Source organism: Trichoplusia ni, chromosome 15 (assembly GCF_003590095.1).
Source record: "Trichoplusia ni isolate ovarian cell line Hi5 chromosome 15, tn1, whole genome shotgun sequence".
Lineage (NCBI taxonomy): Eukaryota > Metazoa > Arthropoda > Insecta > Lepidoptera > Noctuidae > Trichoplusia > Trichoplusia ni.
Genome location: NC_039492.1, coordinates 931,673 through 956,722, shown reverse-complemented (window position 1 = coordinate 956,722; position 25,050 = coordinate 931,673). Strand labels below are relative to the sequence as shown.

The 25,050-nt window shown below is 40.1% G+C and overlaps 1 protein-coding gene across 1 annotated transcript; it reads right to left on the bottom strand.

Annotated features, from left to right (window-relative positions):
- Positions 1 to 366: 366 nt before the first annotated feature.
- Positions 367 to 24,881, bottom strand: LOC113501370. Its single transcript, XM_026882503.1, has 42 exons — positions 24,638 to 24,881; positions 23,771 to 24,026; positions 23,146 to 23,256; positions 22,800 to 22,915; positions 22,265 to 22,398; positions 21,794 to 21,968; positions 21,224 to 21,388; positions 20,670 to 20,816; positions 20,032 to 20,259; positions 19,622 to 19,677; positions 19,275 to 19,407; positions 18,810 to 18,947; positions 18,419 to 18,548; positions 17,867 to 18,012; positions 17,384 to 17,520; positions 17,090 to 17,220; positions 16,681 to 16,816; positions 16,191 to 16,308; positions 15,631 to 15,750; positions 15,221 to 15,352; positions 14,450 to 14,528; positions 13,935 to 14,065; positions 13,634 to 13,794; positions 12,934 to 13,116; positions 12,309 to 12,466; positions 11,894 to 12,020; positions 11,310 to 11,479; positions 10,410 to 10,556; positions 10,026 to 10,167; positions 9,600 to 9,735; positions 8,940 to 9,139; positions 8,272 to 8,440; positions 7,601 to 7,783; positions 6,734 to 6,870; positions 6,432 to 6,561; positions 5,863 to 6,043; positions 5,448 to 5,578; positions 3,859 to 3,990; positions 3,419 to 3,592; positions 3,093 to 3,171; positions 2,770 to 2,900; positions 367 to 2,693 (listed from the first exon to the last, which is right to left on the bottom strand). Exons 1-42 carry the CDS (start codon positions 24,791 to 24,793, stop codon positions 672 to 674), a joined length of 7,968 nt encoding a protein of 2,655 aa, XP_026738304.1. The 5' UTR covers positions 24,794 to 24,881; the 3' UTR covers positions 367 to 671.
- Positions 24,882 to 25,050: the final 169 nt, after the last annotated feature.

The window sequence follows — 25,050 nt, the reverse complement described above, 5'->3', positions numbered from 1 at the left end:
TTACTCCTATGAACAGGTACACGGAACGGTGACAGGCAAGGAAATAAAAGACTGGGCGGTGGCGGGTTACACTAGGATAGACTTGACAATCTCGTGGACAGGACGCATCCCTCAAACGCTGATCATAAAAACAGTGACGAGGTTCATAATTTAATAATGGACCATTAAATTTGCATGTATTTGTACGCTTCAAAGCAATACAAATAAGAAGAGAATAATGTAATGTACTTTGAACCACCTTTTTAAACCTATTAGATGTAAACACAGGTTAAATAAACATTTCTAAATTAAAGATTTTTACATTTTCTAGTTAGCTTATCAGCGTCTTAGAAAGTGGAGACTAGTTCATAATATAAAACAGCGCCATTCAATAATTCGATAAGTTTAATCATAATTAATGATAAAAGTGACAAGTTAAAGACCATAGAAAAATAAAAAATACGACTATGAAATATTCTTTGCCATTCAGGTTGTCAGCGCCAGTAAATTACCGGAATAGCGAGGCAGCGAGGCACTACACATTTCTATCTTTTATTTTAACCAGAACTCGTAGTCAGGAAATAAGCAATAAGCAGGTCTCACCAATATGCGGGTCAATAATAAACGTGAATGTAAAATTATTCTTCAGTCAGAGGCGAGTGAACGGCGGCTAGACATTGTTATTTATCTATTTATTTATCCCTGCTGGGTTTTTTCTTCTTCTTAGAGGGGCCTGCGTGAGGGTCGTCATCTTCGTCGTCGGTCTTATCGCTCACGCTCTTGTCCGCCACGGAGCGCTCGTCGCTGTCCATCGTGAACATGCTGAGGTGCGCGTCCTGCTTGCCTAGCCCCCGAGCATCCTCATCGTCTGTAACTGGCGGCGCGTTTTGTGCATCCTCGTGCTCATCGTACCGCACGTGCACGAACCGTCGGTTAAGATTTGAAATTGATGTTCCTTCCTCTCGATATGATGAAGCGGTACTTACCCCCGACTTATCAGCAAGACCCGATTCTGATTCGGCTGGTCCGAAATCCGCGTCATATTGACTCTGATCAGTAGTGTCGAAGGTCTTTGTGCTGCGGGAATCCGAAGTACCGGAAGTAGTAAAAGGTGTACTTGTGGAAGGAGTCGTCAGTTCTGTTGCGGATTCCAAGAGTAGTAACGATGACACCGCCTTTGTACGTGAGATCGTTGGTTCGTCATCATCATCGTCCGCGTCTCGATGAGGAATCATAATTGATGCCATCTCCTTTTCATCTTCTTCGTCTAACGTCTTCTTTTTATTTTTATCATCTTTAAGCGAAGCAGGACTAGTTCGAGGTAGTATTGGCTGTGATTCAGAAGTCGAAAGTCTTAGAGGGGCAGAATGAGTAGGTGTGGGAGTTTCAGATTCAGGAAAATCGGGAATATCAGTTGCCGGTTTTATAAATCCACCAGCAAGTAAGTCAGGTTCATCGAGATCTTGGTTGGTTCCAGTTTCCACATCTTGTTCAGTATCACTCATAAGCTCGTCTTCGTCCCGACTCTTTCGTCTTGGGCCTTTTTGACTTGGGCCTCCACCTGAAGGTTCATTGTCATCTTCTGCGACATCAGAGTCTCCTTCATCTGTTGAAGTTCTGCCACCAGGGAATACCAATTTTGGCTTAGTAAATGGCTTTGAGTCTCGAGGTGCAGTAGGTGAAGGTGCAGACGGTGAAGATGCTGATAGTGCAGTGGGATCAAAGATTATTGGAGTTCTACTAAACGATCCGTCTTTGTTCACACGGCTAGTTGAAGGCCGTGTAACCTCAGCCGAGCTGGCTTCTTCATCCACCTCAGATTCTTTTCTAGCCTTTGGCTTTCTCAGGCGACCTAAATTTAGAACTTCTCGAGTTTCCTCGTCCTCTTCATCATCCCGAATGCGAAGCGGGCGCATCGTGAATGGGCTATCAGATTTTTCTTCATCATCATTTTGATCGTCAATGTCTAAGGTCAACATATGTTTTTCTGTATCCTCATCCTCCATAGCATGAAACATGCTCTTTCTTCTTTTTTTCTTCTTTTCAGTAGATTTACGTTTTTCTGCCTCGACCTGAGCTAGCAGAGCTTCGGTTGCTTCTTCGTCTTCTTCTAGTAAAAGCTCATCCTTACCCTCACCAGAGATTCCACTTAATTCAGGGTCAGATTCCCTACCCATTAACTTTTTGGCTGTCATAGCAATTTTTTGGAAGAATGTAAGTTTATGGTGATCTTCTGCGGTAGCATGTTCTACTCCTCGGCCATCCATTCCTGTGCTCACTGTGCTAAGTGTACTCATTCGAGGGCGCCCACCCACCGCACCGACACTCCCTCGCTCTTCGTCGTTCCTACTATCAGTAGGCCAGGCAAATTGAGAAGTTCGTCGAAGGGAAGAAGGTAAAGGTGGTGCTTCGTCATCTGAGGAGCGTCGCCTCGGCGTTGGGTATGGGCCACCAACACCAGGGTAATCGGTAACAACGTCAGATATCAGCTCATAATCGGGAGGCTCGTCGGGTCCTGGGGCGCCGCCAGGCCAATTGCTTTGATCCATGTCCTTGTCTCCGACTTGTCTCATATGTTTGTGTATAGCGTTTTTGCTATCTGGAAAATGTTTTAATAAATATTCCCAATCGTCGAGATTAAGTGTCAGCACCTGAGACTTACACATAGTTTGGTATGAATGCGTGTACGGAGTGTTGCGTAACAAACCCTGCAACTAAAATTACATTTTATTATAAAACATTTCAGGGCTTGAAGACGAAGAGATCGTTTTAGTAGCATCCTTTACTAACAATGCCAAAGTAAGAGCCAGCAGGGTAGACCCTGGCGCTGATGTCCATATCCTCACAGGTTTCCTTTACTTTGCCAGTATGTATCACGTACATCGAATTAGTAATCTCACTTTCCTTTACAACGTACATACCTAAAACAATAAATATTTTTATTTGTCGGGTTACTTATAACTTTTAGGCGTCATTAAATAAAATCTACTTACACAAATCACATCTACTTATACAAACACAAATCGACGGGAAATGGTTATCTTGTAGGCTAAACGAAATTTGGTCTTAAACGTTGATCTCATTAAGGACGAAATACAAGAAACCAAAGTAACCTTCGTTGTAAGTGAACAGCTGAATGCAGCCAACCAGCTGCCGGAGGAAAGCTGCCTCGCATTCTTCAAATATATGATGCTGCAACAAACGTTCCCGATTATATTTATCATAAGGAAGGACATTTCACCTGTATTCATGTGTTGTGCAGAAAAGAATACTCTATCCTATTATATATATATCCTTTAACATTGTCTACTGCCCTGCTGTTAACTCTTAGTCGACAATGTAGCCTGATAACTTCAAAAACAAAACAAACAGGTTTCTTTTTAAAAGTGTCACAATTGAACCCCCGCCCATTACCCGAAGGGGATGTTATACCGCGTACCCTGGTGATGTGGTGCAGGTAGGCGGCCGACATGATCCTCAGGCGGAGGGACAGTGGCGCGCTCTTCAGGAAGTGCGGCTCCTGCATCCCGCGCGTCTCCCGCCACAGGTGCAACGTGTACTTATTAACTATGTACACGAGATTCTTCGAAACCCGATTGTTGTGCATGAAATCCTGCCAAAACAAAGAACAACTCCCGTTTTTTGCTTGTTTACTAGAAAACTGTGGACTTTGTACTTACAACAAGTTTTACAATGATTGAAAATAGTAATATATGACATAGCGACAAAATATTGTCTTCGTCGACATCGTTTTTAATTGAATTAATAAAATATAAAAATAACGCATCTAATTTTACTTAGCTACCTGACAAACTAATTAGATTTTGTTTAGTCAAATACTCTACTGTAGTTTAGTTCAAGAGTTAAAGGGCAGATAACCTGTAACTCGAGGTACTTGCTGTAGAAGCTGAAGGACCGGTAGGACTGGTACTGGATGATGTTGGAGAACTCGCCCACGTACACCATGAACACCATCGTCGCGAGGATCATCAGGAGCGATACAAACACCACCTGTAACAGTTATATTCAGTACTTACTACTGATGGTTGGGTAAGACTTATTAACCCTCGACGCATAAATAGGATGTTAAGTTTGACGTCCCTATCTGTTTGACTGTGGCATCATAGCTCCCAAACAGATTGAGGGATTTTAATTTAGTTTGATTTGTATTTAGGTTGAATTATGTGCGAGTGTTTTTAGATAATGTTTGGAAAAATTGTTTGAGCCGTTAAGTGTCGGGGGGGGGGGGGAGTATAGGTGGGAAAAACAACCGAATGTCGGCTAATATACTCGAGTAGGGAAAACTGATATAGGAAATATTGATGACTTAAAGGGAGTTTTTAGCTTCGTTTAATGAGAAATTTCGTGGTGGGTTATTGACGAGGATCCTTTAAATGTTTTTAACATTAAAAAAACAATGCCCAAATGTATGGAGGTAATAAGTCTAAGTCACGTGACTTTTCGGAACGGAATGTCATTTCCATTGAATATAACACATTTTAACGATGCTAATTGACGTCAACGACTATAATTTTAGAAATGGAACTTGGATAAAATTCGTCTGGGAAATTTTGAAGAAAGATAAATAGACTCCACATTTTGGCTTATTTAAAAATGTCGTGTGTTAAGGAGAACAAACGATAAACGAAAGATATTTTATGACAAAAAACAACACAAGCATCCTATAAAATTGGCAGGAATGAGCCATAAACGTGTACAACGATATTGTTCAAACGTTCATGCCGAGTATTTGTTATTCTAAGAGTTTACCCACATCTTACGAGTGCTATAATTATTTTAATTGATTTGGGTAAACCGTAACTAATTGTATACATTTTTATTTTCCGTATGATGTAACGATGCGTGGAATATTGTTAGTTATAGTTTGAAAGCTCGCCAAATTCCAACATAATATTTTGGTTGGTCATATGAAATATACAAATTCAATAAGTATCAACCACTAGCAAACTCGGCGAACTCCGTTTCGCGAAAAGATGGTTTTCCCGCTTTTCTGTTGAAAATTTTCTTTGCTATAAACCTCACGGAGCCCGAGACCTTTCCAACGAATGCAAAACCGTGGAAATAGGTTCGTGCGTTCTGAAGGAAAACCCGACTTATTTTTGTATAGTAGATTTAACCTATTGCGGATCTGCTTGATTTCTATAGCAGTACCCTCGTACATCATCTATTCTTTCAATACTTGTGTAAATATAAAATGATTAAATTAATCAAAACAAAATTTGTTCCTTTCATTAAGTACCTCACTATTAAATGATGTAACTAGTGTCCCAACTGGAGTCCGTAATCATGAGTTGACGTGGCGGGGTCGCGAGTCGAAAGTCTCTATAAATACGCGTTAGTAATCCGATGCATCATTTAATATTTATTTATTCTCACGATAGACTCTATAAAAATTAAGTTCTTGACGTTCGCAGCTGATAAATAGACTTACAAACAAACAATCTCACCTCTGTCGGATTCTGTGGCATGATGTCTCCAACCCCATTTTGGGTGAAAGTCGTGATGATGAAGTACAGAGAACATATGTACAAGTTGTGGCAAAGGAAAGACGAGCCGCCGTACTTAGCCTTACCGGGACCTGTAAGCAACCAGCGATATCATCTAAGGGAATTAATCACTGTTGCTAGTTACATTAATTCGCACCCCGCTAAAAAGCAGGCATGAATATTGGGGATCGTATTCCACAAAAATTTTCCATTATCCATGTTAATCCAATGTGTGGAAAAGAAATATAAATGGTAAGTAAGTGTGTTACTCATAATATCAACACTTTTCGGCGCCACCCGTGAGGTAGTGAACATGGCGTGTTTTCTTTTACGTGGACTATAAATAAACAAATTGAACTAAATAGTTTTATCATACTGCTATGCATCCACGAGGAGTTTGGCGCTTTTTGATCCTCGTACGAGCCAATGAAAAACCATAAGCAGGTTGTGGTGTGGACGAAGAGGAAAAACCAGATCCCGACAGTCGCCATGGTCGTCATAGTCAAGTTCACTGTGATACTCTCGCTGTGCTTCTTCAAACACTTATGCACAGTGGTCTGGAAATTGATAGAGATGTGAATAGGCTGATATTTGAAGGTAATCGCGGTTTGTTGCGGAATGTGGAGGAACGGGTGTTGTGACGCAATTTGTGGGAGGCTCATGGTCAAAAGTTTCAAATTGATAGTATCTAAATTCCCAAAAGTAAGCGTAATTAAATAATCACTTCTTATTAGTTTTAACTTTTTAGCATTCCACAAATGAGATGACCATCTTCCAGGTCAGTATCAGATCAGCTTATGCCATCATAATAAGGAACTGCCTTGCAAAACACAGTGTATTTCTCTTTCAAGATTTGATAATAGACAAAGGAGCAATTGAAAGTACATAAATGAACAACGTAAAAATCAATGTAATTAGGCGATTTTATAACTTCCGTTTACTTACAATTCTAAAGGCCCTGTTGAGACGAAGCCAGGCGAACCAGAACCACTGATCCCGCGGATTGGTGGCGAAGCTAAACAGCTCTATGGGCAATATGGAAACCAGGTCGTATCTGAATTCTCGTCTGAAATATCTGCGATCGAACCACATCTTCCAATTAATATACTTTTTTATAGCGTTAATTTGCTAAACCAACTGCTTCTTAGCAACTAGTCAGAAATTATCATAGTTTATAGAAACTAGCTCTGCAGGATATATTATTAACATTCTCTCAAGTTTTAAAGTATTACACAGTAAAAACTTACATTTTTCGTAAGGGTTTCATAATCCTTTTGTAGCTTTTATTGGTGACCAACAGGGGCAGAGAATGTTGCATGCATATCTTCAGGAAGAAACAAAAGTCCAAGGAGTAAAGTGTAATTATCATCCACAGACTGTTATTCTGTAAATATAACACATTAAATAAGTTAATTATAATGTAACATAATGTTTATTTGGATAACATTTCAAATAGATTGCAAAGTCTGCTAGTCTTTGTAATTGCACCTCACTGCACGGTTCAGCCCGGTTCCAGGAATTGGGCAACGGTACTGAAACCTGTCTAAAGAGAAATAGTGACCAATTTACTAAACCGAAGCATTTTCAAACGGCCACTAGCAACGAAATCTATGGACTTATGTAGCAGGCCCGGGAGATCTTATCCCATTGTTGATTGTATGAATTTTTTTTTATCATGTCCTTGAAGAACAGAGCTGTGTCGCAAAAATATCTCTGGCAGGCATTTTACTCCCCTATTCACGAAAGGTTCCGTACAGACGAAAGAGAAACATCCACGTTTCGTTTTTTGGTACTTGCTTATAAAGATTGGTACAGACAAGTAATCATCTTTAATTCGTTTAATCGTTTGTCGGGTTTTGCCAAATCTAAATTTACCTGTACCTACCAGGATCTGTACCACAATTTCAAGCCGAAAAACTTGTATCTTTATACTTGAGCTTATTTGCCAGCAAAATTTTATCACACCAGAAAAAATAACAAATACACTTACTACGAGCGATTCCCATCCTTTCTAACCAAGTGACCTGACTTCTGCATACAATAAAGCGTTTACCAACGTTAAAAATACTAAAATATCTCTACGCTAAAGAGGCTGGATTACAATTCATAGCAACCTGAAACCCTGCGTTATAGAGGTCGAGATAGATGCATCCCAAGCTGACGGCGATCAGGTAGATCTGCACCATGCCTTCCTCGAAGTAAATGTATTTCACAAGACTAGTCTTGGTGTGCGTCGATACCGTCGTCGTCACGTTGCGGCGCAACTTCGGCTGGACCTCGCTGCCCAGGATATACATCTGTGGAAACCAGGGATCAGGTAATTACTAGTCACCTTCACCAAATACTTAATTATTTCTTTAAAATAGTTTAATCAAGCGTATTTATCGGGATTGCCCGACTAGTTTCGAACACAACCGGACTTAGTTCACGCGTCAGCTCATGATTAAGGAGTCCGGTTGGGTAATACTAAGCGTCTGTAATTTATTACCGCGTACCAAAGTAGATTCATAATGCCTTTAATCGTAGTTTAAAAGTTGTGCATAAAGATAATCATATAAATATAACAACCATCGCGTGTAGACCTTTCCATTTTCTTCCAGACTCAGAACCGAAGACATCGATTGATGTTTTTCATGCTTTATTTGTAAAAGTATTTTTAAAATTTGTACCAAGTTTCAGTCCAATGTAAATTATTATAAACTTGAATTTGTAATTTGACGGGACTAGGTGAGTTTTGTAAACGTGCCGTATGAACTGACAGGAGCGGTATCTTTGCAAACCTTACCTTCTTCTCCGGCCCTCTGTACTTATCCATAAGTTCTTTCACGGTCGGGAAGTCCTTCATGATGTTGGCAAAAACTTCAGCCTTGATGATCATCAGATGGACGCGACTGGTAGCTATCACGTGATACGGAGATCTCTGACCTGCTGTACCCTCTAAGTTACCGAAAACGCTAAAACAAAGGTATAATAATTACTTAACTAACTTTATTCTAGTTCTCATAACACAAGCTTTACTTAGTTTGAGATTAGTTGGCGCTGTGTGGAAGTTGTGAAATATTTATTTATCATTCATTAACTCACAGCGTAATCAGACCAGCAACTCAAAACATTTAAAAGCATGTCGTTTTATACGAAAGTTTTAATAATTAGCACATTTTCCGTTACATCATTTGCCATTTCCTGACAAGAGCTTAATTTATTCGACTCTATCATGTGTCATGATCATGTTAAATGTAAAACAATCAATTATTGACGTTATCAAAAGGGAGTAATTTGGGTGTATATCTACATCGAATTAAACATAGTTAAATAAAGGTTAACTTTGGGCTTTCCTACGTATTCCATATACTTAAAAGGAGGCCCTTGCATAAGATTGATTGTGAAAGTTTTAGTGTGAATTGCGCTTTTTGTTTTTGAAGTCCTTAAGTCTAGTAATGTGATGCTGCATACCTCCCTCTGGGCAGCTTGTAGATGGTGCTCATTTCGCCGGTGGAGATCCTGAGCTCGGCGCCGCCGTAGTCCACAAAGTACATGTCCCTCACAATGTCATCGTGCTCCATTACCTTCATATCTCGAAGGAAATACACGCTGCGCACAGAGCGACCGATAATACGTAAAAGTGAGATGTCCGACGTTTTCAGTAGAGGGCACTGCGAGTGAACAGAATATTAAAAGATAAGCGAATAATCCGCATCCTATCCTTTTCCCAACTATGTTGGTATTGACTTATAGTCTGCTGGTAAGTATTAGTGTTTAGCTAGGAGCTGCTGCCTCTTTTAGATCCCCAAATCAGTTACTTGGTTACTTACCCCGAGTAATGATTATCAGACTTTGCCGAAAAGACTGTCTTATATACACAGAGGGACTCGTTATAGATGAAAACTCATCCACGGACCGACCACATTAAGTATAACTCAACCTGCGAACGATCAACTTGTACAGCTGTAGCCTAGCCATTAGGTCAACATTCAAAGATAAATACTATGAAGGTATTAAAAGAACCAGCAGAATTAGAACACAATACCTAATGAGCATTTCAATGACAACTTCTAACTATGCCTCCTATGTCATCAGAGTGCTGTCTCAAAATATTCTTGAAACAAGATCTACCTTAGTAAAAGTAGGTCCATAGATATGCAAGATGGCGTCAGTTCTGAGAGTGATCTGGTCACACATCTTCAGAACTCTCTTGTAGTCGATGCCACCCATCTTCTCCCAGTTGTACTCGTAGTAACGCTTTACTTCCCTGATATGAAAGAGAAAAGCTCGATCAGTGTCAATGTGGACGTTCTATTGTGGGTGCAGAAGTTTAGCTCCATCACTGGCCATACTTGACGCTTAGCGCTGTTTTGGCTAAAAGACCAGATGCACCTGGCATCGAAAGGAGAAACGAAAATAGGGAATATTGATACTGGTAATCCTTGAGAACCATAGGAAATGCAAGATTTTATGAAACGTTTCATTAAAGACAGAATTTACATTCATGACTACAATACTATGATACAATGTGTAGATGACAAGGAGATGTAAGTTTACTTTTGTAATTCCGGGTCAAGTTTTTCCTTCGCCAGATAAATGTTGATATCCCTCATGTGCTGCTGGAACCCGGCCAGAGACTTGTTCACGTTCGCCCTTATACTGATGATGCGCACCGAAAAGTATGTGACGAACATCGTACCTAAAGGGAATGTGTAAAACATTAAAATCTACCGAAAAATAATAATTCCAAACTAAGAAACCCGCGTGAGTTAAAAAACGTGTTAAATATGTGGTGGTACAGGTCGATCAAAAAAACTTAGAAGCTATGATTGAGAACTCTTTGAACTCTTTCTCATGTTCGATTTATTCCTTTGAGCTAAGTAATGCTCAGCTTACAAAACCTCTTCTACCAAGTTGGGCAAAAAGTTGTGAGGATCTTACAGCAGCACATCCCAACAAAGAGTATCTCCATGAGGTTGCTGTTGCTGGGGTTGAACAAGCCGTAGCCGGTGGTGCTGGACTCGTACACGACCCAGAAGTACGCCGCCAGGTGCAGGTTCCATGGCGACTCCGTCAAGTTGTAGCGGACTGGTTGCAGTAATAAACAATTATAAGCTTATTTTTTAGACAATAAGGCAAGAATGTGTTAATTATCTGATGTTAGCGTGTTTGTAACAAAAAACATAAAACATCTAAAAACCCACGATTTTAAATGACAATCCATTGCAAAAACGTCTCAGTCCAGCCGTTTTTATAGTTGTAAATTGCATTGTCATCGGGTTTGAAGTTACCCTGAAAATTTCAGCCTGCTAGCTCATGCCCCATAATTGAGTTGCAAAAACCCAACCGGAATGACAAACAAACAGGAAAAGCGAGTGTATAAAAACGAGGGAACACTATAAATTATGAAGATATCACTGTAGAGTATGGTTACTAACATTGTGACACGACAATTTTACAAAACAGCCTGACTCGGCAAATAATGTAAGGGATGAACAACCCTTATTATTTAGCGGTGTGTAATATAGAGAGAGTAAGCGATTTTCAAACCTAGTGAATGTAAATATAAATGTGGTAAAAATCAGTCAATCTCTTTCGGAGGAGTATGGTAACAATAGTAACTAACGTTGTGACCCAGCTTTTTTTATAAAAGATGTACTTAAAGCCCTTTATTAAATAGACAACTCCATTACCAAAAATCCAATAACGAGAGTTAATTTTCATTGCGGCATGTTTTTATGGCTCTATAAATTCGTTGGAAGCGTTGGAGTGTCACTCATTATAATGTTCTGAAAGATTTGTTACTAGCTAAAGAGATCTACATAGTAATAAATCGCTTACATGCTGATGAAAACAAATTGAGCCAGGATCCGCCTTGGTCATTGATGGGCTCGATGAACCACTCGATATCTCCATCTGGGCTCTTCGTGTAGTAAATGTTGACAGAGTAGAATATCATGAGCGAAGTCAAGATATTGATCATGGTCATGAATATAGGCATGGCCTTGAATCTGAAACACCACCAGATGACATGGCCAGGATTAGACTACTGCAAAAGACCTAGAATGGATAAGGCATTAGGTCCGCCTCTGTACATGTTGTGCATAAAGGGTAAACAAATATTTGACTGCACGGATAGCCGAGAAGTTGAGATCACCAAGCCAAACCCACTGTGCGCGTCATGTCCCGGGTTCGATCCCCGCGTAGGACAAGCAAGCATTTGTGCGTTCCACGAATACATTTTCTGAGTCTAAGTGTCAATGTGCATGTGATTTGAAAATGAATGTTTGTGAAACCTCGCGACACAAAAAAAGGGCCTTATATACAGGGGTACCGGTAGTAATGGTATAAAAGTCTTGACTATAACCAAGCTCTGTTTTCGTAGCCATAAAACTGCTGTTGGTGTTGGTGATGATAATACTGACACCAAAAGAACATCCCTCCTCTCTATGTAGTCCTCAAGCACCGCCATGGCACTGGGCATTCGGTAGAGTTGGATCAGCCGGTTCAGCATCAGAAACTGCTTTGTTGGAGTCACATGGATTCGGTTATCTAGTCAACACGAAAAAAGGCAGTGGTAAGTCTTAGTCTGCGTGTATCCGCAAATCATTTTAATTTAGGATGATCTTTGGGCTATAAAATAAGTGAGGAGTGATTTCAAGGAAAACAAATGTTGAATAGAATAAAATTTACCACGTCAACAAGGTGGCGCTTATTTCCATATCTAATAGATATTATGTAAGATGCCAGACATGTAATATCGCCTGTAGGCTTTGTTAATTTCCTTAAGTAACTCGTTCCTCTTTCTCGTTGGAAATTAAATTAGCGCATTCGGCTTACCGACGCTATTCATTCGAGCCGCCTCCAGGTTTTCAAGCCAGATGCATCCGAACAAGTCCATAAGAAAGGCGCCTTTCATATAGTATGCTGCTGTACTTGCGGGATGGTACACCAGGATCCCATCGTCGTTGTAATAGCCCACCAGCATGCGTTGGAAACTAATAGACACATTAATTTATGTTAATTTAAACCTAAAAGTACAACTTTTATCTTCTATCATAGCCTAGACGTCTAAAACTTCTAAAACAGAAGTCCTTAAGGTAGTCAAAGCGATATGTGATTCGCTTGTAAGGTTTCCCACATCCCTAACTTAAATCTCAATATGACAAAGAAAATGGACTGAGTAGGGATTTCATGACGGTGTATGTAGAATTGAAACGCATTGCAATACACCGACACAAAACCGCGGATTACGTAGCACGGCGGTTCAGGTTTAGTCAGTAAGTCTGACACTACCCATTTCCTCCCCCGAGGGAGTGGGTGTCCATGAAGATTCCCCCGCCATAACAAGAAATAAAAAGGGATTTCATGACTTTTTTTAAATAAGACTCTGTTCTCTCGATCACATCGATCACATAAATAATAAACTGCTAACCGCTAAATATAAAAATTAGGAGACACTTACATATCATACCACGCCGACAAATCGAGGAACCAACAAGCATAAAAGAGATTTGGCCACTGCACCACGAGGTAGGTGTAGTGGGGGAACAGCATGGCGGTGCAGAGCGCGCACGACACGCGGAACCACTCGTAGCGGATCAGGTAGCGGCCGTCGGGCCGGATCGTGAACCGAGGGAAGATATAGCTGGGGACAAACAAACAGCGTCTCAGTAAGAGAGCACTTGTGTATTTGAGAGATACAGCAACGGCTTCGCTTCGAACATTGGTAGGATTGTAGGCCATACGTGTCACAAGATCCGAGGATATCTATTTCTATACATAATAAAACATGTCCTCTTTATAAAGAAATAATAGTAATACCACGTTCTTGAAAAATATGTGTTTTCATTTTCATTGTAAGAAAAAAAATTATAGAAAATATTAACTTCTACTCCTCTGTGTTACTGTCTCACTTTTGACATTAAAAGACTATCTGACACCCGCTGTAATTCATAATTCAACAAAACCAACGTCAAACAGCCACGAATGACGCATTACATTCACAGATTTTTTATATTCACGTGTATAATGATACCCAAAATGTGTTGAAGAATAAAGTAAACATACTATCATCACCATCTATAAATCTCTAAGTCAAGTATGAGCAGTATTTGGCCACCAGCACGACATTGCTCAATATCTCAGTCGTTTTAATATCTCACCGTAAGATTGACAGAAAGCCAAGTCGGTTGAATGGTTGCAAGAACTCCGTGTCTGGTTCGTGTTTCCTTGGTAACCGGAAGTGCATCGTGTTGGGCGTCGGCGGTGGCGGCTCGTACTTCACAAATGCACTCATCTTGTTCTCTTGCAGCCGCTTGTACTCCTGAAGCATAAGATGATATAAGAAGAATCCTTTTGACAGTGCATAACATCGTATCACTTAACAGCTTTTCATGTCATTTTATATTTGCGAAAAAACTTTGGTAATTTTTTATAGTATATCATCAGGAAAATAATGCTTACCGGAGATTTTTTAAGGATGTCAAGCGCAGTTTTGATCTGGGGAGTTTCCAGTGCTTTAGCGAGAAATTTCCTCGGGATGCAATAAATTTGCACGTGGGTGATAGCGCGAATCGTATTATAGGCTGGTAGACCTGATTTATAGAAACAAGTATTACTCAATTTAAATTATTAAACATTTATAGCACAGCAGCCCATAGTGAAGGCGGTTGTTAGAATAGCACCTTAATAACTGTCAAAGGATAACCAATGAAAAAATATGTCTCAAATACACCACATACACTTTCTAGATCCGAGCTCTACAGGACTAGAATTTATTATTTGTATAAACATAAAATAAAGAGTGAATGTACAGAGTATCATGTTACGTCAATGGTAAGAAAAAAAATCATGTATAAAATACACATAAATCAATCAGTAGAGGCCTGTGTCCAGCAGTAGGGAATAGGCTGCTACATATAAACATGCTTAAAACCGAACAGCAACAAATCAAAAAGCTATCTTTTAACTATACTCACGTAACAAACACACGAGAGCTCCGAAGTGAGTTTTCGTCGATAACGTCCCGACGCGAGTCTTCGACACGGGATCAAGAATCTACAAAAGAAAAATATTTATCAATATCAGCTCTCCGTAAGAAGCTGTAGTTGTAAACGTTGACCTAAACTGTCAAATAAAAGAGTGGCTAAAATGAAATGAAATAATTTATTTTGCAAATAGGATAAATCATCACTTTTACATGTCTTTTTAGAGAAAGCTGGAGTCGACATTTCCTATCTGCCTGCCATGAGAAGAAATATCTAAACTAACTCAGGATCAGTCTCTTTTAAAGTCCGGACAATTTTAAAATCCGAGTATAAATGTATAAACCAATGCAGAGTATTTCTTTGGACTGGCCTTTTGGCTATTTATGTGTATTATCTTCTAATATATAAAATTCCCGTGTCACGATGTTAGTCCGTACTCCTCCGAAACGGCTTAACCGATTTTTACCAAATTTTATATGCGTATTCAGTAGGTCTGAGAATCGACTAACATCTAATTTTCATACCCCTAAGTGATAAGGGTTAAAAAATATTTTATTTTTTGGACGTAATCGTTTGTTTTTATTTTTTTTAAATGTGGCATTAAAAATACATACAACTAGAAAAAAAAATATTCGTCAACACAACGCTTGCAAACCTGTTTGCACTGCAAACTCATGTTTTTTTTACAAATAAATGATCTTTTATCTTTATCTTTATGTGGGTCAGCTAGTGTGTATGTTACAAGCTGTATGAAGTACTAACCTCACAGAACCCGCGCTTGATAATGTACATCTCGTTGGTGAGTTCACCTGTGTTCAGGAGTATCTCATTGGGAGATGTGTAGAACAGCTTCAGTCTCGACGAGATCATTCTGAGTTCCTCCTTCTTAAGTAACTGCAAAAGTACAAATAAATATGTCTGCACCATGCCTCTGAAAAGTATTTATGAAAAGAAACACAGTTTTGCGGTCACTTCGATTTTTGGGTCATCTAAAATGGGCTATTCACCTTCATTTTATTGGAGAACATCAATATGAAGAATCCAAAGTACATGAAGAATTATTGCATACTACGTGTGTAAAGATAGGCTATTGTACCAAGTTTGCCAAGATTTTCCAGAAAACTGTGACGCCTGCCTTTCTATTGCGGTTTATTATTTATATAGGAGTGTACCTTCATGAATGGTATACAGAGTATGTACTTGCTGCGGTTTCTGCCAACGATGTCTTGGAAGACGTGCGGCGGCAGGTCGTAGAATATAGTCGAGCGATGCTTGTGAGTAATCTTGAAGGCCTGGACACCATATTACCTAAGTCACAACTCTGATTCATACCAAGCGTCGGTCCTCAGAACAAACTTAGTAGTACGTATGTAATGGTTTTTAGCAAAAGAGTTTTTACCATTTCTTAATCCACGATTTTTTTATTTATAGGTATCTAATATATATAATTCTCGTGTCGCAGTGTACGTAATTGAACTGCTCTAAAACGGCTCCACCGATTCTTATGAAATTTTGTGAATTTACTTTTTTCATTCGTACTTATACTTGTACTTGTACGTTTCCTGGTACAGCTTGTTTTGATATATAACTCTACTGAACGTGTATCATAGAAGTCGTCAACGGCTGGAGCGTTTTAAATGTTTTTTTTCTTGCGTTTGGAGGAAACTACTTGGTGGTACTTAATCAAAAAGTATGACAAATTAATCACAAATATTGTTACAGCACTTTTTACCTTATCAGTATACCAGCAGAGCTCTAGGTAGGTAATGAACCTCTTTCTTAACGTGGGATCAATGTCGTTGCGGATCAGAAAACTTTTGACTGTTGCTATCTTAGCCCCGTAGTTCTCCCTGTACGAGATCAACTCATAAGTATCTTATGTCACTATTTACATGTGTAACCTGCTTACTTAATCCCGAATATTCCAAGTTACACCAAAAGAATATTAAGGCTAGATTCCAGGCAATGGTTTGACTGGCCTTTTGTGCCCTGACAGTTATACCGGAGGTCGTTCGATGGTGGGTTCGATTACGACCCAGAACAAATGTTTGTGTGATGAGCACGATCATTTGTTCTGTGTCTTAGCATTTAGAAATAGATAAGTATGTTTATCAGTAATCTAGTACTCATAATATAAGGTTTGCTTAGTTTGAGACTAGATGGCGCTGTGTAAAGTAAAAAAAAACGTAAATGTCTTATTTGCTATTCTCAATACATCTCACCCGAGTGCCGTGGTCACCATGATGGTGGCTGAGTAGACAGCCTCCATGAAGATGCGGAGCACGATGCACACCTCCAGGATGACCAGAGTGTAGATCACGTTCGACCAGTTCTCCTTACCCCAAGTCTCTCTGTGGACTGAACAGAAAGTAGACTAATCCAACCATATTTTAACGAGGGTTTGAAATTTGTGTAAAAGTCCATGTTTAAAGAAAGAGATTTGAAATGTCAAATGCAGGTTCTATATGTAGTGTGGATGTGTACTCATATCATCTTTAGATATTAGCTCCTTGTTGGAGTTAACACAGATGATGCGTGCGTAACGAAAACTGATAAGCTTCAACTGAAAACTGGAGTTCTTGTCCACAGTTTTAATATGTTGCATAAAATAATCAACATAGAAGCATTTACTCGTGAAGTTTATCATGGAGATGGCCCAATACAGGCCAAAGATAAGCCTGGCCTCCACAGTCTCCTCGTCCAAAGGTTTCATCTCCCAGAATGGCGGGTGGGTCAGGTTTGTCACCAAGCAGTAGCCAGACCTAAAAAATGATTTAAACAGCAGATTAATGAGAACTAAAACATGAAAACCCTCTAGAGGCTATCCATTAATCACATGAGGTTGAAACAAGGTTGCCAAGGGGAAGGGATGTAGTAATACAACACTTTTACCAGTATTAAATACGTGCGAATCGCGATACTTACTGGAAGCACATGAACCCTTGCTGCATGGCCGCGATCAGGTAACAAGCGACGAGCAGCAGCATCGTGTAGGACAAGAAGCGGAGGATGTTGCCGCGGTACATACACATCTCCTCCAGATCCTTAAGGACTTTGAAGAACTGTAAAATGGGAAAAATTAAATATTAGGTCATGCTGTAGATATCTTGCTAGTACGTAATCACATTATCAAGAAACATTCTGGATGTGAGAATTAAACCGTTTTTAAATGTATTAGCTGATCGAATTCTGAACATAAATATATTACAATTTATTAAAATAAATGATCTAATAATTTCTTTTAAACTTCACATTTCGTTAGTTAACTCATAACTAAAAACTTGATAGAATTTGGTCCGGTTTTATTATAAGATAGGATTGGGATGCACTTCGTCTTCATTCAGGACAACCCTTGATTCAAACTATTCCAAACCCTGTCACAGTCCTTTAGATTAAATATAAATTCACCTTGGGCAGCCTGAGGATCTTATTGATGCCTGCAAAGTGTCCATCACCGATGAACTCGAACATCGGCACCGTGGCCACCACGTCCAGCACGAACCAGTGACTGCGCATCTGCTGCGAGGACGTCTGCGCGAAGTTTATCGGAACCCCTGGAGAAACACATATATTCTGTATGTCTTATTCTAGCAATTACTAAATAAAAAAGAATATTAGGCAATTGTTTTAAACGGTGAGCAAATATTTTTGTCTCACAAGTAAAACGTCCACCACTTTGGCTCACCGTTATAATATTAAACCGAATACTCAACACTTTTTAGCTGATTCCATCAAATACTTTTCTATTGTTATGAGCCAGAGTACCCAATAGTATTAATAGTAATAGTGGTCAGAACTTTAATTTTCGGTTTATGTCAGTATCCTAAATTGAAAACTAACCTAAATACTATCGGTTTTACAAGACACCTTGGCTTGAGAAAGGCAACTTACTATTAGAACTTTAAAATCAAAGTCTTCGGAACACTCCTTAACAAACTACAATTGCGACCTCTGGCTTACCTTCCTCTACGTTGGCTCCGGTGGACAGGTGCACGATATGGTCTATTACGTAGACGCCGGTCATCAAGTAGTCGAAGAACCTGAACTCGAGCGGCACGGTCTTCTTATACACCAGGTAGTAGGGGTGCGTCTGTAGATTGCACAAAGGCATGTCAAAACTATTATATTACCGACTGATGTCGCAAACTCAACTGCATCTGGATCTTGGATTCCCGAAAATTCCATTCAAGAAAAAGATTTGTTACACTTTTGGGCTTATTAGTAAATGTTTGTGGCCCAGACCGGATTGGTGCAAGCTCTTTGGGGGTGATCTAGGTAAAACAGCCGACGGTGATTGGCTAATATCATGATGATGATAGTCTACTTAAGTTATCGTCGTATCAGAACTTACAAAAGTTATGGCGAGAATAAGCGTAGCGACCAAGATGTGCCAGGCAAACAGGAGCGACGATGTCGGCTGCAGGATGCAGGGGAAGGTCGGCCGCAAGCAGATCTCATCAGACTGATCCGTCAGAGTCATGTCCGGGCGCTGCGTACGAAAGTACTTAGTGAATTATGTTTTGTAAAATTTGTAATAAATTACCAAAGAATAAGAGAATTTTGAAACTACCAAGATTGTTGTGAAAATCAAAATGATATTATTTCAAGTATTCCTCGGTTAGGCACTTCTGAAATGTATTGATAAATGACCCTAGTTTTGCTCTTCCAAAATGCTTTTCCTGAGTATAGGTGTCTTTTTGCATGTGCCTTGAATGTTTGAGAAACCCCCCGTGACACAAGGATTAAATTCCTTAATGCGGGAGTCGTAAAAAAACACAGAAATAGCAAAATAGATGCAGAATAAAGTGTGACTCACGTTCCTCATGAGGTAGCAGCCGGCGATCTCGAGGAACACGTCGGAGCTGGCCAGCAGCGGCTCGCCGTGCTCGTTCTTCATCTCCTTCAGAGCCATCAAGTTACGGTTGAAGTGCAAAATGCTGCTCTTATGGCTGCAACAGAAATGCTTTTACAAATGTTAGTACTATGACTATGACTGCTTAATCATGTTTCTATTATGAGGTAACAAAAGTTCACTCACCAGTCTTAATTGAATAGATGGCGATGGGATGGAAACTTTAAGGTATGTTATATGTATACTGGCTAAAAATAAAACTGGCTAATAAACTGATTCTTTTTAGAGTCCATTTAAATTTCAATACTAACGTAGCTTCGTCAGGCAGCTTCATACCGTAATGTCTCTTTACTCTCTCGATGTGATCCTAGAAAAAATACTGGTGATTCAAAACTAATGAGCGTCTTATTTGTAAGAAATAATGCAACGATAGTAGAGATGGCGTACATCTGATAACAGGCATTTGATCTCACATAGTAAGTTTTGTGAAAACCGGTCATGTGCAAGTCGAAACCCGACAAAAATAGGGTGAAATAAAACATTTTAAGACAAAATGTGGCGACCTATCAAATGCGGTGCGTCAGCAATAGGATTCTGCTTTTACTCTTTGGGTACAGGACACTAAAATGGCTGCGATATCTTTTAAAAGATTACTTGATAAATCAATTAAATAATTTTACACATAAAAATGAAAATAAACAAGTAGGTACAGTATACTGACAGTAAAGGCAGCTAATATGGGTCCAGCATGGTCTTGTGTGACGGAGAACTTGTAGACGATCTTCCAGAGGTCGACGGCGGAGAGGACGTGCGCCGTGCAGAAGGTGGCGGCGCGCACTGCCAGGTGCGAGAGGCTCAGCGCCAGCGGGATGGCGCCGCCGCACGGGGTCAGCACTGTGCCGCGCGTCAGCCGGAGGATCGCTGTGTTGTCGTCCTCCGCCGTCAGCATCTACACCACCAGGCAAATGCGGTGACACAGGATTGGCGTGGTAGGATATAAGGGTAAGGGAAGGGAAGATAGGAACATTATTTGAAATGGTTTCAAAATATTTCTTTGAATTAAGCAATCTATGGTTTTATGTAATATTGAACTCATATAGCAGGATAGACAAAATAGAACTCTATTCACCCCACAAGTTTCTATGAACCCCGTTTTATGGTACTTGATTATACCAGGTTTACCAATTACGAGGACAAAAACAGCTTTGAAATTTAATATATTCTTATCCAGTGAAGGATTAACCATTAAGAAATTAAATAATTTATCAAATCAGTACCGATACTAATATTTTATCACATATTCGTAGATACAAATTAATCAAATTAACAGTCGTCTTTCAATTAAATAGCTGAACTCACTTCGACGTCTCCATAAGTTATGTAGATAATATGGGATTTCTTCGACCCTCGCTTGATGATCGCGTCTCCGGGGATATAGTGTATGGTCTCCATACTCTTCGCGATCTCCGACAGCAGCTGGTACGACAGCTCTCGCAGGATTCGAGCCTAAATATAATTAATAATCCAAAGTTAAATAAATCTGATTTGTTTTCTTTTTATACAGTACTTTTTTTGGAAGGGAAATCATCAAAAAAATTTCCGCTTTGTAGAACGAAAGAGAGTGTCAGAGTTTTACTGACTAAAACCCACCCATGTTGTTTCCTTTGCCCTTCGTGTAAGGGGCCACAGCAACCCTTTGGGACAATCCCGCTGCTAATAACAATGCCTGTACTACGAATTCCAAACCAGGACAGTTGGTATGGAAGCGAGATGTTAAGACATACACTCCGTCCGAAACACAAGTTGTTAAGAGACACTCAAGTTGAGATTACCACGCCAAACCAACTAAGAACGACGTCTCTAGACAGATATAGGTGATTTTATACAACCTTATCTGATTGCACAATTTATACCTTTTGTGTAGCCTCAAAGTATATATCAGCATAGACGGTGGCGGGTAGCGTCGGTGGGAAGGTGGGCAGTAGCTGCGTCTCGGAGACCGCGCGCTGCTTGTGCCAGTACATCTTGTAGAACGTCTCAACCTTGTCACGGAGGGCTTGTGGTACTTGGGTATCTTTCTGTGATAATCGGACAAATACTTGACCATGTAAGAACGTTTAAATGTAACACAAAGATTAACTAATTATTTTAAAGCTACAGTGTTATTTTTTTTTTTGATTCGAGGCTTTACATCAACTCATCAACAATCCCCATTTTCCGCCTAGGTATAGGCGAAGGGGCGTGCCGGACAGCTTTGGGGTGTCCACCATGGGAGTCCAATTGTTACCGCAGCTCCTTACCGAAAACAACTCATAACAACCCTAGGGTACAATACTTAGGCACTGTTTCGCAACCGCATCGCAAAATTTTAAATTTATCTGCCAGATAGCGGCTAATAGTGATTGTGAAACAGTCGCTAAGAATGCAAAAAAATCCTTCTAAAATTAAAACTTCTACAAAAATTATTGGTCTAACAAACGCACCATTTCCTTTATGATGAGGCGGTACCTCGCGCGGAAGGTCTCCTCGGGGCGCATGTACAGGCTGATGATGAGCGACAGCGAGGCCACCGCCGCGCCCGTCACCAAAAGGCAGCCGGATATCATGATGAGCAGGCACACTACCCTCTCCACGTCATTATCGGGAAACACTGGCGGGCTGTCAAAGAAAGCAGTTATGTACCCGAAAGTCATAAAAAAATTGATCCAACGTGATAGACATTGTTTTGTGTGCCGTTTTGTTTCCACAACTGAAGGAGTCTTAAAGAGGCAGTTGAAACAAGAATATTCCAGTAAAATAGCTTTTTAGAAAATTCTATTCTGAAAACTCTGAAGTAAGTAGTTTTTTACATAAATTTAAATAACTAGCGCGTTTATTCGCTCACATATCTAACCTCCAAATTAATGTCGTCAATGTAGCGCCACGTTGTATGAAGATATATTATATTTACTTACCCTATAGGTATGAACATCTTGTTGATGATATACACCGCGCTGAGGAACTGCCTCGCAGTGCTCTCCTGCGGGCCTCTCGGCTCGATAACCTCCAGACCATGCTCCGCTTCCCAGGGAAATAGCTTGCTCGTTAACTAGACAATAAAATATATTATTACGTTTGTGAGTAGCGACACAACGGATCCTGAATGCCCCAGGCAATTGGGACTCCCAGCCTATCTTGCCCTGACTGACTGGCTGTGACCCGCGATGATGAAATCTGTGTACCTCTCTACACCCCTAGGCTATTTCAGGGTGTTGCCCCCTGCTGCCTATCGTGGCGGTAAAATGGGGAGCCCATTTTCGAGGTGTTGACCACCTACCAATTATTTTCATTACCATTTTTTCATAGGCAGGTGCCACCGTTTGGAAAGGAAACTCATCTAACATAATAATACTAATAGCCCGAATTAGTTTTATCTCCACAAATAGAGCTACTATACTATTGTTATTAAACAATAAAAGTCACAAGTTCTCAAGCTAAAGTCTTACGTACAATGTGCACGTGCATCCAAATCCACGCCCACGTTATTCTTACGATCAGGAATATGTAGACGAACTTCAGAGTGGTCCCTAATATACTGCCCTTCAAGTTGTAGTCGTTTAGCGATCCTGAAAATAAGGTAAACAATATATAATCATTAGTGATAGTCATCATATTGATTTTATTTGAAATAAACCACTTCCAAGAATTTTCGAACTCCTCAAAACGACTTTTCGATAGAAAAGAAACAGCAAGAAAATCCACCGCTCAAGAGAAGCAAGCTTCTTTGTTATTTTCTAGTCTTAACTATCTTGAAATTCTCTTAACGTTTAAGAGAAAAAATTATTTTGAAACTAACCGAGGTATCGATAAGGCCTATGCAGCCGCAGGTAGTAGCACGCCAGCTTGAAGTTAGGTCTACTGGCTTGGCCATAATGCGCAAACGAGCCAAGATCAACAAGGAATGATACTGAAAAACAGAAAGGTTAACCTTACCTTTATTAAGCCAGCAAATATTTTTGAGGCGATATGGATAGTAAAGATAGGTAGCTTGCAACTGTTTGTGAGAATACCATTCTTGGGCACTAATGCTTTGACTGTCTAAAATTGGATGTGCCAAATCGCGATATTTTCATACAACTCCATTCTAACAGTAGGTATAAATATATTTTTTTGGTTGGTGCAAGTAGTATAAGTAAGTTTTCAACATGAAAATGGAAACAAGACTAAAGAAATGAAAAAGAAAAATATTAGTAACTTTTCAATCCAAATATTGGAGGAATAACAATGCTCAGGTAACTGGGTTGAGGTGGTCATATGTGGTGGCAATCGTTCGTTATCACTGATACCTTACCCGCATCCTGTTAGACTGGAAGCCGACCCCAACATCGTTGAAAAGCCTAGGCTGATGATGATGCCTACTAATCTCTCTTACATACTGAAGGTATTTGGAGCTAAGCTAAGGAGTCATGTAAGTAACTAACTGACAGTCCAAAAAGTGATATCAGTGTTCTCCAGATCCGAGACGATTTTGTATCCGATGGCGAAGATGTGGACGGCATAGGAGAGGTTGTAGACGATGTCGATGATGTCCAGGTAGATGCTCTCGAGGGCAGTGACCTGCCAGATGACGGCGAACAGCACGATGCCGCAGATATAGCAGTTCCAGGGCGTGTCGTCCGGCAGGTCGCGGTACCAGCTCACCACGCCCTCGCGCGTCCACCAAGCAGGGTACAGCGTCTGGAGAGCAAGGTCCATGATACCCTCTGACAAATTGACGTTTGGCGTGACCTTAAACAATCGGCTATCCTTGACTGCACGTATAGCCGAGTGATTGAGGTTACCATGTTCTACCCAGTGAGCGCAAATACTTTTCCTGTTTATCCGGTGTATTTTTGAGTGTGTCTAGAATTCTTGTGAAACCTTCCGCACCATCTAAACTGGCCCTACACGAGATTCGAACCCGCGACATATTGAACACAATAGGTTGGGCGTTTTCACCTACCTACATCATACGGATACGGATATCCGTGTCTTTCCTAAATCAAAATTTTAAATCATTAATTCAAATTAGGCTACTAAGTACTAAGTAGCACTTTCGAAAGGACAACGTGCAGTGATCAGCCCTTAGAATACACTTTCCGAATAAATCTTTACGATGAATCTCGCTTGATTTTTACAAAGAAATCTGTTTTCATTTGAAATTAATACTTACGATATTACAGCAAGATTTTGTTTTATACAAAATCCTTCTCTACCTAGGAACACTTAAAGTCCTATTTACCATGCCTTCACTGACCACTTTACTGTTTTTTGCTAGTCACCTGGGTTACATACTGTCACCTGCCTACCTCAGTCTGCCGTATAAAGAACTGGAACTCCAGCTCCCTGGGCTGGCTGCCGCGCGTGCTGCCCATGCTGGCATGGCTGCCGTGGCTGGCCAAGCTGGCCCCGCGGCTGCTAGTCCGGCTGCCCTGACTGGCAGTGCGCTGATTCCAATTCCACATTTTTATTTAATCAAAACTCACTACTCTACAATAACAATAAATACACACATAATAATATTCTCTAACTACTCAACACAACAAATTACATTTCACGAATTCGCTCTCGGGAAAATGACAAATTATAAGTTTTTCTTTTTTATTTTTAGAATTTTTCGGATTTGTTTTAATGAGGTTTTATTGTATTGCTAGAAGTAGTTTGAATGCCTAAAATATACGAGCAATCACGAAGAAGAACTACTGCAGGTTAATCTCACAAT

What these genes read in the sequence shown, in the direction of transcription:
- LOC113501370 (XM_026882503.1), bottom strand. Translation starts at nt 24,793, where the DNA reads ATGTGGAATTGGAATCAGCGCACTGCCAGTCAGGGCAGCCGGACTAGC. An exon ending in GCTGCTACCTCATGAGGAAC is followed by an intron (nt 18,948 to 19,274) that starts GTGAGTCACACT and finishes TTTCGTACGCAG; the next exon opens with CGCCCGGACATGACTCTGAC. An exon ending in AGGAGGGATGTTCTTTTGGT is followed by an intron (nt 11,480 to 11,893) that starts GTCAGTATTATC and finishes GTGGTGTTTCAG; the next exon opens with ATTCAAGGCCATGCCTATAT.